The sequence below is a fragment of the Galleria mellonella genome, unplaced genomic scaffold, assembly GCF_026898425.1.
Source record: "Galleria mellonella isolate WM207_F2 unplaced genomic scaffold, CSIRO_AGI_GalMel_v1 utg158, whole genome shotgun sequence".
Taxonomy (NCBI): domain Eukaryota; kingdom Metazoa; phylum Arthropoda; class Insecta; order Lepidoptera; family Pyralidae; genus Galleria; species Galleria mellonella.
In genome coordinates this window covers 426,177-444,375 of record NW_026442003.1, presented here as the reverse complement: position 1 = coordinate 444,375, position 18,199 = coordinate 426,177, and the positions used below count along the sequence as shown (strand labels likewise).

The 18,199-nt window shown below is 42.2% G+C and overlaps 1 protein-coding gene across 2 annotated transcripts in view; it reads left to right on the top strand.

Annotated features, from left to right (window-relative positions):
• LOC113519533 (uncharacterized) overlaps nt 1-16,895 on the top strand; it is a 41,733-nt gene extending 24,838 nt beyond the window's left edge. For both annotated transcript variants that reach the window (XM_052892469.1, XM_052892468.1), the window contains exons 15-28: nt 69-162; nt 1,075-1,181; nt 2,086-2,262; nt 3,086-3,189; nt 3,482-3,704; nt 5,516-5,604; nt 6,944-7,047; nt 7,639-7,777; nt 8,895-9,087; nt 9,591-9,717; nt 13,281-13,438; nt 13,661-13,747; nt 14,592-14,709; nt 16,073-16,895. In XM_052892469.1, the coding sequence (XP_052748429.1) occupies nt 69-162; nt 1,075-1,181; nt 2,086-2,262; nt 3,086-3,189; nt 3,482-3,704; nt 5,516-5,604; nt 6,944-7,047; nt 7,639-7,777; nt 8,895-9,087; nt 9,591-9,717; nt 13,281-13,438; nt 13,661-13,747; nt 14,592-14,709; nt 16,073-16,198 (1,846 nt within the window). In that variant the 3' untranslated portion in view covers nt 16,199-16,895. The remainder of the gene's footprint in view (nt 1-68; nt 163-1,074; nt 1,182-2,085; nt 2,263-3,085; nt 3,190-3,481; nt 3,705-5,515; nt 5,605-6,943; nt 7,048-7,638; nt 7,778-8,894; nt 9,088-9,590; nt 9,718-13,280; nt 13,439-13,660; nt 13,748-14,591; nt 14,710-16,072) is intronic.
• Nucleotides 16,896-18,199: the final 1,304 nt, after the last annotated feature.

Here is an 18,199-nt window from a genome sequence, read left to right as displayed (position 1 = left end):
CATTACTAATAATCCCTTTTCCCCCCATTTATTATATCAGTAGGATTATAAATTGTATATTTCTTCAGATTGGACTCTAGCAACTCGGTTCGCGCGGTAGCATCCCCGAGGTTGGACAGGGCTGACATTGAAGCCGCCACGGATGACCTCTCCCTACATAAGGTAGCTTTTTTAAATTCTTCGTCTATCCATCATGCCTGAGAGTCTTTTTTGAAAGGGTGACAATGAAATAGTAACCCTGCATGCGCTATCGGTATACGCTGGCGGGGCACCAGTAGGGGTATGATAGGTGAGGATGAAAGCAGGTCAATTAGTCCATCGTGACGAATTCCACTACAATTAACCACGTTAGTTTTCAGTGGGAACCGCGTGGAGGTCGATCTGATAAGGTGTATTGCTAGTAAGAGAGAAATTAGACCCTATTTCTAAGAATCCCTTTCCACCCTCATGCCTGAGGATCGTGATTAGAAATAATTCCTCTCCAATTCACCTACCATATGGAACCCACTACAATCCTTCTCCTTGTAGCGTCAGATTTTCTATGGGTACGTCATTCATTTTTTAATTTCTATAAATTAATTAAAATTAAATGGTGACCCCGTCTTGCGCTATTGGTATACGCTGGCGGGGCACCAGTGAGAGATAATAGGTGAGAACAGAGATCAGTTGGCCATTACAACGAATTCACTAGGAATTCATTACAGTAGTTTCCAATACCTCATGCAAATGGATCTGATGAGATATATTGAAGCTGCAAATCTGCATTTGTCGTAAGGTCCTGGCTCAGAATAGGCCACCCGTTCCTTTCCCGTGGGTGTCTTAAGAGCCGACTAAGGAAGGCCAAGAAATGAGCAGCAGCGTCCCTTCACAAACATCATCAAAAGCCAAACTGCGGTTGCCAACCCGCCTGCCAAGTGTGACAACTACTGGCAAGGGGTAATAAGGGGGATACCTTATGGGGAAAGCCATGTCCAGCAGTGTACGGTTAATGGCTGATACACACACAATCTGCATTACCTTCCCTACTCCACTAGTCGGTAAATTTTATTACTAATGCATGTGTATATTTGTCAGGGGGCAGCCATAGTGAGTATGGCGGTGGAGGCTGCAGGCGAGGAGGCCGGCCGGGCTGCACTTGCTCGTTTATTGAGACACCACCGCGCCGCCAGCGCAGACGCAAGGTTACATCTTATTATATATAAAGTTCCATCCCAACCATCTGGACGAGTGGCGGTCCTCCACCGTGCGTTTTTCAAGGCACTTTCTTCCACACACAACCACTTTTTGGAATCAACTTCCAGCAGTAGTATTTCCGAACCGATACGATATCGTAACCTTCAAGGAAAGAGCATATTCCATTTTAAAAGGCCGGCAGCACACCTGCAATGCCGTTAATGATGTGGGTGATCATGGGCGGCGGTAGTCACTTACCGTCAGGAGAGCCGCATGCTCGTTTACCCCCTATGATACAAATCCTATATTACGATGTTTTTGTTAATTTCTGAAACTGCTTAACTGATTTTAATGAAATTTTGTATTTTTTTTATACCACTGAGGCGGCAAACAAGCATACGGCCCACCTGATGGTGAGCAGTTACCGTAGCCTATGAACACCTGCAATACCAGTGGTATTCCGCGCGCGTTGCCGACCCTGAAGAAACCTCTGTACCCTCCCTTTCGAAGAACCCCATGCTGTAGGCTCTAATATATAAAATTCTCGTGTCACGGTGTTTGTTACCAAACTCCTCCGAAACGGCTTTACCGATTTTTATGAAATATTGTGTGCATATCGGGTAGGTCTGAGAATCGGCCAACATCTATTTTTCATACCCGTCAATGATAAGGGTGACCCTCCCCAAAATATTTTTTTTTTTTTGACAAATTTTTTAATTTTTATTTTATTATGATTTAGCATTGAAAAATACATACAACTTTAAATTTTCATCGTTTTACGATCAACCCCTGTATTTTAATCGCGATTTTTATATTTCGCAATAAGTGGTAAAACAACGTTTACGGGGTCAGCTAGTAGTAATATATAATTATTTAGTATAATAAATAGAAATAAATATTTGATTACTGCAGGGACTTATGGCGAGCCCTGGAGCGGGACGACGGCTCGGACGGTGCTGGTGGTGGTAGTGGTGCTGGTGGCAGTGGTAGCGGTGCTGGCGCGGCGTGGGACGGCTGGTGCGAGCGCGCCGGCTACCCGCTGGTGCAGGCGGCCGCCGCCGGACACGACGTGCGCCTGCGACAGGCGAGGTGCGTACACACGTGCATACACTACTCCACCTCCACTCTGTCATACTAGAAAACCAATTTTTTTATGCAACTTAGAATGGCAAATAAGCTGCAGGCCCACCTGATGGAAAGTGGTAACCGTCGCCTATACACATGAGCAGTACCATGGACATACCAGAGTATACTGTTTCGCCCATGATACCCCCCATGCGTTGCCATTCCTGAGGACTCGGGTGTTATTCCTCTGTACCCTGTAAATTCACTTCATATCCCACCCTTCAAACCGAAACACAGCCATGCAAACACAACTGCTTCACGGTAGAAACACGAATGGGACAGAGGTGCCAAAGAAAGTGACTTTTGTACAAAGTTTCCCTTTGGTAATAGGATGAAAACCTCAAAATGGGATGCAATGAGGTAGGAAGAACATCAATATCGCTTTGATATCTGGTCTGTAATCTAAGTAACAAGGTGACCGCTCGGACTCTATTACGACCTTAAAATGACTGAAAAATGACGATGAAATTAAGAGACGAGCAAGTAGTCATTGTTATTTTTATCCAACCATATGTGTTGTATAAATAAAGCCTATTATTTTTCTCTCTATTATTTGTACGAGGGCGACGCCCTCTGGTGTCAAGTTTTCTTATTACCTTTGTTGTAGTCTTTTACGTTAAAAGGCTTACCGGCTAATAAATAAATCCATCAAATCATATTTTTTATAATTGTTTTATTTTTTATAACTTAATACATTTTTGAAAGATACAATTCAGGCTTGTAGCCGAGATGAAAGTTAATAAAAAAAATCTGTATGAGAATGCTATTTTTCACCTTTCAATTCCAGGTTTGTGATGTCAGCTGATCCTCCGGAGCTGGAGCCGCCGATGGTGACCGATCTCCTCACCCAGGACCTCAGAGCTGACCTGGACCAACTGTTCTACGAGCCGGGTGAGTTTTAGTTTATGAAAAACTTGTTTGAAACAAACCAATTTTCAACCGACTTAAGGAGGTTCTCAATTCGGTTGTATATTTTTTGATTCGATTGTATGTTTGTTACCTCATAACTCCGTTAATTCTATACCTGTTTGAAAAATTCTTCTTTTATTATAAAGGATATACGTACAGTTTTGTCTCGTAGAAATTTTATCATAATCGGTTCAGTTGTTTAATTTATAAGTCAAAACTATTTACCATTATATTTTACCACATTTATAATGATTTATTATTATTCTCTTACCAGAAAATATAACAGAATCAACAGAGGACGAGAACAGTACAACCACAACACCAGCACCGACCACCAAGCGACCAACCACAGTCAAACCTAGCGGCACCACCGCCCCCCCGCCCCGGTGGACCATCCCCCTCACTTTCGTAGTGGGCCCCCTCCTCCCAGTCGAGGAATCTGACAACATCACCAAAGTATGGAAGAACGTTACCGAAGCGGTTCAGAATACCACGTGGTAAGATTTTTATAAGTTTAGCTTTTACCCGCGACTTTGTCCGCATAACCGGGATAACATATCCGGTTATGCGGACGGTAACACTGACCAGGATAAAAAATAGCCTAAGTTTATCTCTATCTCATGTAGTATGCATATGCATACCAAATTTCGTACTGATTGATTTTTTTATGGACGATAATGGAATGATAACCCCGCCTGCGCTATAGGTATGCGCTGGCGGGGCACCAGTGAGGGATGGCAGGTGAAGATAAAGCAGGTCGTCATAACCTTCAAGAAAAGTGCGTATTCCTTTTTAAAAGGCCGGCAGCACACCTGTTATGCTTCTGGTGTTGTAGGTAATCCTGGGCGGTGGTAGTCACTTATCGTGAGCTATATGCTTGTTTGCCCCATGTGTTATAAAAAAAAGTCAGTTGGCCTATCGGAATTAATCAACGCTATCAAAAATTAATTACGAGGGTTTCCAGGGGAAACCGCGTGTAGTTCGACCTGTTAGGGTATATTTCTAGCTGCTTGTTAGATTTAATTATTAACAATTCCTTTCAACCGCATAGTGTTTGGTTCAGCCATTAAAACGTAACAAACAAACTCATTTTCACATTTATAAGTAAGGACAATGGTATGGTAAGGGTGGAAAGAAATTGTTAATAATGGGGTCAAATAGTCCCATTACTCGCAATATACTCTGTCAGGTCGACCTCCACGTAATTCCCCATGGAAACTATCGTGGTTAATTCTAGTTGAAATCATCAGGATGGGCTAATTGACCTGCCTTCATCCTCATCTGTCACCCCTAACTGGTGTCCTGCCAGTGTATACCGATAACGTAGGCGGGGTTACCATTCCATTATCATTCATTACAAAAAATTATATGGTAAACCCGCTTGCGCTATTAGTATACACTGGAGCGGTAAAGGTGAAAATAAAGTCAAAGCGTCATAACGAATTCACTATAAATTAACCAAGATACTTTCTAAAGGAGATCGTATCAAGACCGAACTGTGGTAAGTTAGTGAATCAATACCATTTCTAGTAACAGTTATGACTTTAAAATGACCTAAAACTGACGTCATTCCACAGTCATTTAATGGTCATAATCGAAAAAAATCGAGACAACATGATCACAATGGTTTAATAGTATCTATGATACTGTTCATGTATATATAATAGACCTAAAACTGACGTCATTCCACAGTCATTTAATGGTCATAATCGAAAAAAATCGAGACAACATGATCACAATGGTTTAATAGTATCTATGATACTGTTCATGTGTATAGGCGATTAATGTAGTTCATGATGTTCAAAGAGTTGAAAAAGTCCCTCTTAAAGGGGGAAAAGGGATTGTTAGTAATGGAGACTAAGAATCCCATTGCTAGCAATATACCCAACCAGGTCGACCTCCTCGCGGTTCCCCCTGGAAACTATCATGGTTAATTCCTGATGAATTCATCATGATGGGCTAACTGGCCTGTTTTCATCCTCATCGATCACCCTTCACTGGTGCCCCGCCAGCGTATCCCATTAGCGCAGGCGGGGTTACCACTCCCTTTTCATCCAATAAAAAAAAAGTCCCTCTTAAAAGTCCCTCTCCAAAGCCTAACTGCGGTTGGCAATCTGTCTGCCAAGTGTGGCAACTACTGGCAAAACCCCCTGAGGGGAGGCTTATGTTCAACAGTGGACAGTTAAAGGCTGACACGATGGTGATAAAAGAGTTGAAGTCTGCAAAACCCTGGACTTCCCATCTTGTGGATAGCTTAGTCGAGTCCAAAGTATTTTAAGTTTACACTCAGGTATACTTTATCTTTCAGGTACGATTTAGGTAATGAGACCAAACCGGTGAGGACTTCGCGATGGGCTGAAAATGTCACTCATCTTATTTGGATGAACGAAACTGAAAGTAAGTTAACCGACTTTCCATTCTGTATCTTACCAGAGGGAGACTTTGTACAAAAGTCGATTGCTTGGGTACCTCTGTCCCATTCGTGTTTCAGCCGTGAAGCAGTTGTGTTTGCATGGCTATGTTTCGGTTTGAAGGGTGGCGTGGGTTTGGGATATGGCGTGAATTTACTGGGTACAGAAGAATAACACCTGAGTCCTCAGGAATGGTAATGTATGGGGGGTATCATGGGCGAAAGAGTATACTCTGTTATGTCCATGGTACTGCTCATGTCTATAGGCGACGGTTACCACTTTCCATCAGGTGGGCCGTCAGCTTGTTTGCCATTCTTAGTTGTTTAAAAAAAATCTAGATATCTTAATATATAAATCCCACGGCATAGTGTTTATTCATGCTAACCTTCGAAACCGATTGTACTCAACTGATTTTAATGAAGTTTTGGGAGTGTATATATATGCATATTATTATTCCTTTGTTTGTTTATTTAAAACTGTTTATTGTACATTACACGAAGAAAAATTTCATACGTAAAAGAAATACGTAAATGCAGTCTTTTCCCAAATAAAAATGTCTACCAGCCAATCTTGCAGGATTTAAACGAAGTTCGAATCAGAATTAGAACTTTAGAGAGAGTATAGTTTTTATCCCCATAAGAGAAACTTATCTACTAACCCACGGTTATGATGTAAAACGACATTTGCTGAGTCAATTAATTTCAATATATGTTATTCCGACTTAGCGTCGCTCTTGTCAAATTAGTTTTTCTTGCTTAAGCGTCTCTATCTCACACGAGTTTTTGTCAAAAAAATAGCTGTTCCTGTATGCTAAGTTTCGGTTTAAACGGTAGAACCATTGGCGTCACAGTGTATTATGTAAGTTATTCATGTCAATAGTGTAACAAGGAGATAAAATGGAGTGGTGACACGTTTTGTCTATATACTAAATATATGTAGAATGAGAAATCAAAATAGACACACGTACCTATACCCTAAAATAGGCAACGCCCCTCTTAAAACATTTCTAAAAGCCTAACTGCGGTTGCCAACCCCCCTACCAAGCGTGGCAACTACTGGCAAAACTTCCCTTAAGGAGGAGGCTTATTTCCAGCAATGGACAGTTAACGGCTGAAATAATCATAAAATAGTAATAAATATTTTTATTTTTTGGGAAATCGTACTTCTACCCATCAGTGTTGAGAGTTGTTAAAATCTCTTTTGGCGATAAGCTCGCCCTTGTGCACTATTATGTTTGTTTTTACATTTCAATAACCTTTTCTGTACAATAAAGAATGATTATGGTGCTTATGGTGGTATACAAAAGTGCAAGGATGTCCCCACAGTGGTGATCCCGGACCTGGGCCGGCACAAGTGGGTCCGCTACAACGTGGGCGCGCGCGGCCTGTACCGGGTCGCGCCGCACTCCGCCGACGGCGAGGGGGGAGAGGTGAGATGCATTACCAGAGGGAGACCTCGTATTAAAGTTGTCTGCATGGGTATTTCTGACCAAATCATGTTTGTGCCACCAATCAGTTGTTCTTGCCTGTTTTTTTGCAACTTAGAATGGCAAACAAGCTGGCGGTCTACCTGATAGAAGGTGGTAACCGTCACCTATAGCCATAAGCAGTACCATGGACATAACAGAGTATGCTGTTTCGCCCATGATACCTCCCATGCGTTGCCATTCCTTACTCAGGTGTCATTCCTCTGCAGGTGCCCTGTAAATTCTGTGCCATAGTTAATTTATAATATATACTTAAAATTAGGCTTCAGTATGCTAAATTATGCCTTCAGTAATTAATCACCTTCTTTTTGCTCTAATTTGAGAATCAAATGGTCGATGTTCATTTCCACATAGAAAGCGACGTTATTCTAGAAGTCATTTTAAGGTCGTGATGCGAAAATGACCAAACAATGACGTCTTTTTTAAGTCACATACGCCACCATGCTTGCTGCATTGAGAAAAATTTTTGTTATTTATACATTTTTATCTGACTTTGTATGTATGTGCTATTCTTTTCTATCCTCTATCAAACAGACAGAAGAAGAAGCAGCGAAGCGCGCTGCAGAACTATACGACAGTGGTGCACCAGCGGAACGAGCGCTGCTTCTAGACGACGCTTTCGTCCTGAGCCGAGCTGGTAGACTGCCGGCAAGTAGGGCTATAGCAGCCGCCAGTAAGTTCACCATCATCATTATCATCGTCATTGGCTAATATTTTTTTTTATATTTATCTCAAAAGATCAACTCCACTTACTATATCGGAATGGTGACCCCGTCTACGCTGTTCATATACTCTGGCAAAGTACCGGTATGTAATGATAGGTGAGGACGAAATCAAGTTAGTTGGTTCTTAAAAAAAACTGAGTTGATGTGGGTTAATAAGGGGAGGTAATTACTAGTAAAGAGAACTTACAGCTCCATTGCTAGCAATATACCCTGTGGGATTCACCTGTATGCAGTCTTCCCTAGAAACCATCGTGGTTAATCGCTGGTAAATTGGTAACAATGAGCCAAAGGCTGTAGGCTAGACTGTCCGCGAAGGCGAGGCTGATATTTGTTAGTGAATACCAAATACTATGACAAAATATATCGCACAGCCTTGAGTAGTTCCCATTTACGCCGCTCGTCTTTGAGCTCGTCGTCGAGCGCTAGTGTCGTGTGTTAAGAATTAGTGAACTCTTTGAGCTCGTCGTCGAGCGCTAGTGTCGTGTGTTAAGAATTAGTGAACTCTTTGAGCTCGTCGTCGAGCGCTAGTGTCATGTGTTAAGAATTAGTGAACTCTTTGAGCTCGTCGTCGAGCGCTAGTGTCGCGTGTTAGGAATGAGTGAATACCATTTCAATATTTCATCGCTGCGTCAAGGCTAATGTCCAGGCTGTTTGCTTAGAGAATAGCATAGCTGATGGCATCTTCATCTGTAATCTCTCACTGGTACTCTGCTATACCAATCTCCATAGGTTTCGATCAGGTGGGCTGTTAGTCTGTTTGTCATTGTAATTTGCATAAATTACGTCCTTTATTACTGTATTTGGTTGCCTGGAAGAGTTACGTGATTACCCATTCTTACTCAAAATATTGATAAATGTCTTATCTTTGTAATTTATAAGTGCATACAAAATAGAATAGAAATAATATTTCTTCAAATCATAGATTAATAGAAATCCAAATAGATTTTGGTAAAAGCTTTTTTAAATCGTCATTTTTAAAATTCTACTGTTGAATTCGGTATTTTGTTATCTCTTAATGATAAGAGAGAGCTATAGATTTTGATACAAAAAACCTTCTTATTGCAGCGCGACTCAGTGCAGAAACGCACTGGGCTCCCTGGCGGGTTGTTCTCAACCACCTCTCCTGGTGGAGAGAACTTCTCAGGTTCGGATCATCTGGACCTCACCTCAACAAGTTACTGAGCAGCATACATCCACCGAATGTGAAGATATACACCGTTAAAGAGATAGAGAGTGCAAAACTTAGCGAGGACGAATTGTAAGTAAATTCAATTGAATTTAAAATAATTTTTGTATTATTTATTTTAACATCCTGAGGATAAAATAAAAAAATGATTTTGTATATTTATATCACCGTGTGGTCGTTACGTAGAATACGCCACCCACTTCATTCTCGTGGGTGTCGTAAGAGACAACTAAGGGAACTTAGTATTTGAGGTATGGGCAACAGTATCCCTCTTAAAACATCGCCAAATCCTAACTGCAGTTGGCACTCCCCCTGCCAATCGTGGCAAGTATTGGCATTCCCCTTCCACCAAGAGGAGAAGGCCTATGTTCATATTATATATATATATATATATATATATATATATATATATATATATATATATATATATATATTACATTGGATGACTGCATAACCAGTCATTTGTGGGTCCCGTGATAAAATAAAATGCCAAAAATGCCATTGACGAGTTACGGGAGGGGGAGGGGCGACAAGGGGCAAATAAATATAAGTAATAATTTTAATATACTTTCCAGATGGCTCAGTGGCGCCCTCTTGACCGCTGGCGTAGAGTGGGAGAATCCCAAAGTGACCAAACAGGCCCTAAAGTTATTCGACGCTTGGCTCAATTTGAATCAGACGATACCGGAAATATATCAAGAGGTGAGATATTGGTTAAATGATTATTATATAAGCCTTTGATAAAGAGGTCAACTTAAATAATAAGATTTATTAAAAAATATTATTTATTTAAAGATTTATTTGAGATTTCTTTTTTACTAAATAATTAAGCACGAATACCAATCCAATATCTATGTTTTGGATTCCTCTGGATACTGATGGTGGAAAAGAAGTTATCACCCATTTCGATATCGCCCGTATCGATCGGATATCTATTTGCGAATATATTAAATGTCTGTTATTCAATATTATTTTAAGTTCCATTTTATTTGTATAGCATTGTTTTTACTATAATTTTTTTTTTTGTTCTTACCAATACTACTACTAGGACACTTTTAAAATAAGACATTGGCACCCGACTGAATAGTCGGGTGTATTGATAGACCTCAAGCGGAGTGTTTCCTGGGACAACATGTCGTTGTTCCAAGAAAACATCTCGCAGTTCGTGGCCTTTTTAATGGCCAAATGTCCTGGCCTCATAAAGGCATTCTTTGTTGAGCACAGGGGCGCACATGTGATACATGACGACGCCCCTGCCTCGCCGGCGGCCTGCCTTCAGGAGGGCGTCGACGAGTTGTCCTTCAACCCTCCGTCCCCCGGGGACCTCTCTGTGGGTACCCCGGAATCAATCTTCACCCGCCCAAAACCCAACGAGCCAACGACGGCGCATCCGTTCCGGCTAACGCCGACAAACCAGCCCGCGATCACGTGGGGAAAGTTAGGCCCTCTCCTCCTATTGTTATCCAGGACAAGACTGCCTGGAACAGGGTATCAGCTGCGCTGAAGGAAAAGCGCATATCCTTTACCCATGCAAGGGTAACATCCGTTGGAATTAGAGTGGTGGTTCCCACATCGACGGATCATCGCCAACTAACTTCCTTCCTCAGGGCAAACAGTGTGAGCTGCCACACCTATGTCCTCGAGGAGGAGAAACGTCTGCGTGTCGTAATACGCGGTGTCCCAAAAGAGCTGGATTGCCAGGACATCCTCGCAGATATCCGTTCTCAAAGCTATCCCGTCTATGAGGTACACAGGATGTACCGCAGCAGGGCCAAAATGCCATTGGACATGGTACTGGTCATTTTAGATCTTTCCCCAGAGGGGAAAGCCATTTTCAATATTCGGAATGTCGACCTGATTTCAGGCCTTTCAGTAGAGCCACCAAATAAGCGGACTTATCCCGAGCAGTGCCACCGCTGCCAAAATTATGGGTATTCCGCCCGAAACTGCTACGCACGTGAACGTTGCGTCAAGTCCCTGGGAGACCATGACACTAAGCAATGCACCCGCGTGAATGGCACCCCGACCCCACCTAGCTGTGTACTCTGTGGCATACAGGGTCACACAGCCAACTACCGCGGATGTCCCCGCGCTCCCCGTCCCGGCCAAAACAAGGCCACCACAAAGACCACAAAAACACAGGCCTCCCGCGCAGCGCGCCCCGCGCCCCCTGCTATCCCGTAGCCTTCAGCTGCACCGCCTCCTCCGCTAAAAAATGCTTGGATGCTACCACCGGTCGTCAAGGCGACCCCCCCACCTACCATGCCATCTGCAACTGCTCCCACACTGGCCAAAATAGTGGCATCAACCCCTCCTCCGCGTCCCGCCCCACAAACTGGAGCGAACGTCGGCTCAAGCTTCGCAGCCGACTTCGCTCTGGTAGCGAAACTCGCCAGCTCCATCGATGCTAGTAAGATTACGGCCCTGGCCTCTAAACTAAGGTCAGTCAACGACCCACAAGAACGACTCGCAGCCGTCTGCGAGCACATCGGCGTACTAGTCGCCATCCTCAACTTTAAAAACTAATTATAGATCTAAGGGTGAAAAGATGCAAACCTCGGTCCGTTAAGTTGGCGTTTTTCAACGCTAACGGACCACAAGGGCAAAGAGACGAGGTTCGTGAGTTCCTCACCATCCACCAGGTGGACGTTCTCCTAGTACAGGAGACTTTCTTTAAACCTTAACCCTTCACGCGACCCAAGAATCGCAACCTACAACATCGTACGCAATGACCGCATCAGTCGTGGCGGCGGTACGTTAATTTATTACCGAAGGTTTCTTCAGTGCATTCCGATCGACATGCCTCCGCTCGTAAACATGGAAGCCTCGATATGCCTTCTTACGATGACGGACCATCGACCGATTTATATAGCATCAGTCTATCTTTCCTCCACCAAAAACCTACTCCGGGCCGACCTCCAAGCCTTCATGGCCCTGGGGGATTCGGTAATTTTTGCCAGAGATTTAAATTGCAAACACAGCCTTTGGAGCTGTGCCTATCCAAACCCAAACGGTCTCACCCTGGAGCGCCTTTCGCTCTCCATGGCTTTCGACATCCTTCCCCCAGTGCACTTCACGCACTATCCGGCAATCAGCCCTCCATCCTCGACCTGGCCCTACTAAAGAACGTAGTCTTAAGGCTGAGTTCTATGGAGGTCCATGCCGATCTCATCTCTGACCACCGCCCCGTCACATTCTCACTAGGCCCACCTGCTGACGGGGCGCCTAAACTCAAAACGGTCACGGACTGGAGCCGGCATGAAAAAGTTCTCGAGTCGACCAACTCTCCGCTATTGGACCGCATCCCGGACGTCATCGAATCTGTCGAGAACACGATCACAGCCATAGATGCGCTAACAGAGCACCTACGTCGGCAGTCAAGGACTGCTCCAGGGAGATCCCGGATACGGGCGACCGTAGATGGAACCTACCTGATGACGTAAGGGCTCTACTGCGCACTAAGAATGCAGCCACACGAACGTATGACCGCTATCCTTCAGAAGGAAACCGAACCTGCTTGCGAGCTTTACAGCGCGAAGTAAAGAGTCGCATGGCAGAGCTTTGGCGAGACAGATGGGATAAGTTCACCAAAGAACTCACCCCCTGTCACACCGCGTACTGGCGAGTAGCCAAAACTCTTAAGACAGACCAGTGTCACTCGGACCTACTGTCCTTAATCCGAGCAAACAACAGTCCGGCCTTATTCGATGAAGACAAAGCTGAATGCCTAGCAGACAGCCTAGAGGCCCAATGCACGCCGAGTACCCTTTCGATGCCGGACGGTCATCTAGAGAAGGTAGAATCCGAGGTGGAGCGGATCCTCCCGTAGAGTCACTCCCCACCGTTATACTGGGTGAGCTGCGAACACTCATCAAAGGAATTCCCATCCGTAAGGCACCCGGTGCCGACGGTATCACTAACAGACTCCTTAAGAGTCTGCCAGAAACCAATCTGCTATTTCTGGTAGTGATCTTCAATGCGGCAATTTCCAATGCCATCTTTCCAGATGCTTGGAAAGAAGCCGATGTCGTAGGCTTTCCCAAATCCGGGAAAGATAAGTCCCTACCCACCAGCTTTCGCCCTATCAGCCTCCTCAGTTCGCTGGGGAAGCTGTATGAGAGGCTAATACTCGCACGCCTGAAAGACTGGCTACAGTCCAAAGGCATCCTGATCGATGAGTGCATTCTAAGTTGCATAAAAAAGTGGGGTGAAGCTGCGTAGAGTAACCGGTGAGTGATGTAAGGCACGTGTCTCCCTGGCGGCAGGCGGCGTTCACGGCGGGCGTACGCGGCGGCGGCGCGGGCGCGTGGGCGGCGTGCTGGCGCGCGCTGGCGGCGTCGAGCGCGGCGCCGCGCCCGCTGCACTCGCACGCCGCGCTGCTCGCCGCGCTCGCCGCGCCCGCCGACGACTGGCTCTTCACCAGGTGCCACGCCGCCTTATATTACTGCACATTATGCATCGCAACTCAACTTAACACGCATACAATACAAACATCCAACACTACTTTATATTACTTCACATTATGCATGACAATGACATCTATCATCTAAAATTACCTACATTCTAGCAAAATAAATTAATTTCATTTCATACATTCATACAATTTTTCAAGCAATATATTTTAATATACAATTTGGTATTACAGGTTCGCGTGGACGGCGCTGTCCCGTGAGGCGAGGCGCGGCCGAGAGTGGCGCGTGTGGGCCACGGCGCTACTCGCCGCTGCTTGCAGGTACGTGGGACAGGGTCCTTATACCCTTTTATTATAGTTTATTATTTATTATAGCCCAATACCCTTTTATTTAAATATATTCAATACCGTTTTATACCAAAGGGAGACTTTTACAAAAATCGTTTGTGTCCTCTGTCCCATTCGTGTTTCTACCGTGAAGCAGTTGTGTTTGCATGGTTGTGTTTCGGTTTGAAGGGTGGGATATGGCAGTGAATTTACAGGGTACAGAGGAATAACACGTGAATCCTCAGGAAAGGCGACGCATGGGGGTGTCAGTACACTATGGTACGGAGACATAAATCCATGAATTGCAACACAAAAGGGGTAATATAGCCATCATAGTATATTCCATGATCTCCATGTGCACCAGGTGGGCCGTTAACTTTAATACAACAAACAAACAGTTTATAATGGTATACAACCATTATAAATTGTTTAATAACAAAATTTCTATCAATAATCTATTAGGCTGGCAATTACAAGCTCAAATAACACATGGTAACATCTACCATTCTAAAATGATTTGGTTATTTTAACTTTACGACCTTAAAATGACTTAATAATGACGTTATAATTAAATCCCTCCCCGACGTCACCATGCTGCCTGGAATAACACTATTTATAATTTATGTAGCACTAAACTGGGGTCATGCGTTCATGGGAAAGGCCAATCTACCACCACCCTAATGGTGACAGATATCAAAAGGGGTCCTTCTCAGGGGTGAGAACTTTTCTCCATTCCAACGTAAAGTATGCTAATATTCTCCACCTACGAAAATACCTATGCCCAACAAAGGTACGTTGTTAGTTACCATTACTCAAAATAGACTGATGTGGCCGCCAGATGGCGCGGCAGCAGTGGCGTGTGGCGCATAGTAGGCCCTGCGGCAGTAGAAGTACTTCCGCCGTCAGCACTCCTCGCCGCAGCTAGATGTCTTCATCAGCCTCGCGACTACCATCACGTTAGTATACTTACGTTTTATTACACTAACCGGAAAGCTAGATAATAGGAGATTATGTACAAAAATCGTTTGCTTGGATACTTTTATCCCACTTGTGTTTTTGTTGTACAGCAGCTGTGAACTGTTCTTGTATGGATAGATAGATAGATAATTTATTTGCATTACTTACAGCACGCAAATTATAACGTACGAGTATTTAGATATACATAAAAAGCGAGATAACATAAATGATTAAAAAAAAAACATAAAGCCAAATACAATATATCTTTTGTGCATGTACCATAACAATACAAAATGGTCACAACTCAGTTTATTGCTTCGCCCTCAAAAGGGCAAAGCAGTGATATTCTGTTGTGGCAAAATGGCAGTACATTTATCACACTCACCTCACCTCCATTCCATTGTCCGTGTATATATTTGTCCATTCATCATTACCACATTCATCATCATCACTTCACCTTGTTCCCCCATTGACATTTGAGTGATCCTGCGGATGTGGCGTATGGATAGCCGTATGAAATCGCGTCTGCCATTTCCACTGCCACAGGAGTCTATGTGGGAACCATGTCATGTTCATTAGCAAGCGTCCACGGGAGGAGAAGCTCACGTATCTAATAGCGGAAGCTCTCCCTCCCGCGACATCAGCGCAAACACATCGATATGCAATTAACGATCATCGCCGCACATGTCAACACATTATACCACTGCGAACCAATAAAAATAGGAAAAAAATGGAATAGTACCCTATTCCATTTTTTTCCTATTTTTATTAGATTATTATATTTATAATAAAATAATACTACCAGATTATCTATACAGTAAATAGACAAATATGACTGTCTATCTAGCAGACAAATGGAACATAGAGATAACTTGTTGGAATATCTAACTTTATGTATGGTTGTGTTTCAATTTAAAAAGTAGGATATGGCAATAAGTTTACACATAAAACCATAGTCCTCAGGACTGGCACCGCAGGAGAAGTACAAATCACAGTATATTATTTGATTTCCACGATGCTGTTCATGACTAAACATCGTCCATCAGATTATTTGTTGTATCACCCATTAACTGTCCAGTGCTGAATATAGCCCCCATAAAGGGGGATTTGCCAGCAGTTATCAGGCTTGACAGGCAAGTTGGCAACCGCAGTTTAGCTTTTAATGATATTTTAAGAGGGATGCTGCTGCCTATCTCTCAAATAGTCGCCTGTTACGACACCATGGAAAAGGAAGGGGTAGCCTATTCTATGCCGGAAACTAGACGACACATCAGTATGTTTGCTATGCCTAAAATTAAGATTATTTATAACAAATACATTGTGTTTCGCAAAAAAACGAATGTATGTCTTAACACCTCGCAGTTGAAAGCCCTGTACGGTTCGACGCGAGGGGGCGCTGCGGCGTTGGACATGGTAGCGCTGAACGCAGCCTGGGTGCCGCGGGCCGATGCTGATCTCAAGAGGTACTTCGCGATACTGGGGCACTAGGGCTGCCACAAAACAAATTATTACTTCCTATCTACGCACAGAACGAAAAACTAGAATTATTTTTAGCATAAGTAGATGAAGATCGATATTATGTATATCAAATTAATCATTTAAGTATTGTATTATTTTGTCTCGACTATGTCTTCATTGATTCTTAATCAATTTTGATGATTGTTTTTACAAATGATTTGGTTTACTTCTGTATTGGTCACATTCTAATTATATCATGTTTTAAAACACATAATAAAAGACTATATATTTGTAAAAAACAATTAACAAATTTATAGTTTTTTTTATATATATATATATATAACATAAGAGCCAAACAAGCATGTCACTCACCTGATAGTGAGTGATTATCGCCACCTATAGACACCATCCCACTACATTGAAGAAATTGCAGGTGCGTTTGGCATTTTAGAAAGTATTATGCTATTAATTTCTGTTATATGTTAACTTTATAAATTTTTTTTATATTTTTTAGTTTTTTGTTCTGTATATTCTAATCATATTTCATTATCATTACATCATCTAATCAATGCGTCCCATATTCTAACTAGGTGTATAGAAAATCTGTAACATTCTGCTAGAAATTGTATTTATTAAGTGTTAATATCATATAATATTATCTCAGGCAACGTGATAACATGTACGACTTTAAACAGACGTCACTTTTTGGTCATTTTACGACCTTAATATGACGAAAGGATGACGTCTGAGTTGTAGAAACCGCCATTTTCCTCTTAAGAGTGTATTTGGCTCATACATATAATCAGATATATCATAGTGCAATAAGCCCCATTGTCATTATATGTTAGATTGTTCTTCTGTTATTCAATAACCATTTTGGTGTACCACCCATCCTCTGTAATAAAAAAAAATAATAAAATTGCAGAATGTGAATTTAACTGAATGCTATAATATTTTAAAAACAAAATATAAAATTAATTTACATCAGCAATATATTTGTCTGTGCTTTAGAACAATACGGAAAATATATACAAATATTCACTGAAAAATAATTAATTGAGAAAATATTGTCTAAAAATTATACAGAAGAACGGAAAAATTTCACGTGACGAATATGAAATATCATAGTAAGGATCTACTAAATCGGGGTACGCGTAGACCTATCAAGTTAGGAAAGGATCATTAAAAAACTTAATATGGTCATATTAAGGTCATAAACGTACCTACTACGGACTTACGTCGCGCGAACATTTTTCCGAATTCTTACACATAAATTATTTTCCCATAATTTTTTTCCGTTAAAAATAAAATACGAATGTGGAAAAATTTTAGGACATTAGAAAAAATACAAGATACCTAATTCATTGACCTTTTATGCCATAAGACTCATAAAAAAATATATCAATCATGTAATAATATTAAAATGCTTTACCACAATGCGAATTTTCGCCGCGCAATTTTTTTCCACATATTTCTGTAACTATAAAAACTAAATATATGTGACAAAAAATAAAGGGGTAAAGATTCGTAATGCGAACAAGGCCCTATAACCCAGGCAGCAATTATTGGTCATATTGACGTCACTTTTCAGTCACCGACGCTAAATTGAAAACTGACGTCTTATTCGAGTCGCAGACGTCACCTTGCTACCTGGGAACTCATTACTACTTTAAGTATTTACTTTAGAGGATAAAATAATAATAATAATAAACAAATATTGTATATTTTTAGAATAATTTTAATAAAAATAGTTACCTACATAATTAATTCATGATATTTTTTGCATTCTACGTGTATAAGTGTAGCAATTTTTAAATCATAGCTTTACTATAATCGATTTAAAAATTGACACCCTGTATAGAAAATACAAGGTGTGAAAAAAATATTTCCACTGAGATTACAAAGTAGACCGCGGTTTCCAGTCAGTATTAGAAAATGCCGCACAACTAAGCCAGTGTCTACTGTAGATACGCGTTGAGTGGAGGGAAGGGGGAGGGTTATATGTAGTTTTCCCTCTTTCCTCCATTCCCC